This window comes from Cebus imitator, unplaced genomic scaffold, assembly GCF_001604975.1.
Source record: "Cebus imitator isolate Cc_AM_T3 unplaced genomic scaffold, Cebus_imitator-1.0 Scaffold12, whole genome shotgun sequence".
Taxonomy (NCBI): domain Eukaryota; kingdom Metazoa; phylum Chordata; class Mammalia; order Primates; family Cebidae; genus Cebus; species Cebus imitator.
The window spans coordinates 8756191-8757517 of record NW_016107327.1 but is presented as its reverse complement, the minus strand read 5'-3'; the positions used below and the strand labels follow the sequence as shown (position 1 = coordinate 8757517).

At 31.7% G+C, this 1327-nt stretch overlaps 1 protein-coding gene across 7 annotated transcripts in view; it reads left to right on the top strand.

The window, feature by feature from the left end:
• The window catches only part of RBBP8 (RB binding protein 8, endonuclease), a 131088-nt gene that overhangs the window by 112332 nt on the left and 17429 nt on the right, over positions 1-1327 (top strand). For 5 of the 7 annotated variants that reach the window (XM_017498726.2, XM_017498732.2, XM_017498709.2 and 2 more), the window contains one exon: positions 585-925. In XM_017498726.2, the coding sequence (XP_017354215.1) occupies positions 585-682 (98 nt within the window). In that variant the 3' untranslated portion in view covers positions 683-925. Of the gene's footprint in view, positions 1-584; positions 926-1327 lie in introns of those variants that run through there. The other 2 variants (XM_037728057.1, XM_037728053.1) reach the window with 1 other exon arrangement.

Genomic DNA, 1327 nt, shown 5'->3' with positions numbered 1-1327 from the left:
AATAATAATAATCTGAAGGGTATACACGAATTGTCTACTTAAATAGCTACTGAAAAAAGTCTTTTTGATAAGTACCTGAGATTTATAATAGTAGAGGTCATGTTTAGCACTTTGTCCCCCTTTACAGCTACCTATGGGAGGGAGAATAGAAAAGTTTAAGAGCTCTGAATCTGGGATAAGAAAGAGCTTGGGAGTGCTCGCTTCGGCAGCACATATACTAAAATTGGAAAGAAAGAGCTTGGGCCAGGTCTCAGCTCTTCTACTTTCTAGCTTTGTGAACTTGAACAAGTAATTTAACTTCCTTGAGTCTCTTACCTCATCTGTGAAACAGGTATAGTAGAAACTACTTCAAAGGAATGTATGAGATGATGTATGCAAGCATTTGGTAAACGTTTGCTGCTATCATTATTAGTTATAAATGAGGAAACATGATAGTGAAATTAATCATCAGCATCACACAGCTAATAATCAGAAGAATGATGTAAACTTACAAAGCATCAAATAAGAGAAATGTTTACTGGAGATAAACTGAAAGAAATTTATGTTGCACATATAGTCTTCTAAGTTTATGATTTGTTTTTAAGGTTATATTAAGGAAGATCTTGATCCTTGTCCTCGTCCAAAAAGACGTCAGCCTTACAACGCAATATTTTCTCCAAAAGGCAAGGAGCAAAAGACATAGATGTTGAAAAAGGATGGAGGACAGTTTTTTCCTTCTTAGTTATTTATAGTTAAAGTTGGTATTAAACACTAATTTTTTTGATCTTCTGTAAATGGATCTATAAATCAGTTTTCTATTGAAAATGTTTGTGGTATTTTGCTTTTGCACCTTTAAAACAACAAGGATACTTTCATTTTGCACTCTAACTTGAGTTGTTTATTCACTTTATGTAGTAATACCTAATAAAATTTTGAAAATACAATAGTTGTAGTCTGTGATTTGTTGCCTTTCAGTTCTTTTCTTTTTACTTCCTCTTCCCTTGGTATTTACATTGAGCATGACTTCATGTTAATCATTATGGATTTTTATTTTCTTCATCAGTTGCACTTCTCTAGGTCTTACCAGTGTCTAGCATTTAAGTCTTTTTTTAAACAAAAAAGAAGGGGTATATTTTAATTGTTTATTTAAACTCCCCAACTTTTGTTGAATTGGAATCAGATACTACGCTGTCATAAATTCCTTTCAAGGTGTCCACAAATACTGACTTTTTCCTTTCCCGTATACTGTAAACATTATTTTCTGATCTGATCATAATTTTCCAGCTCTTCACCTGTTTTCTTTTCATTATACTTTTTTTTTTTTTTTTTTTTTTTTTTTTTTTTTTTT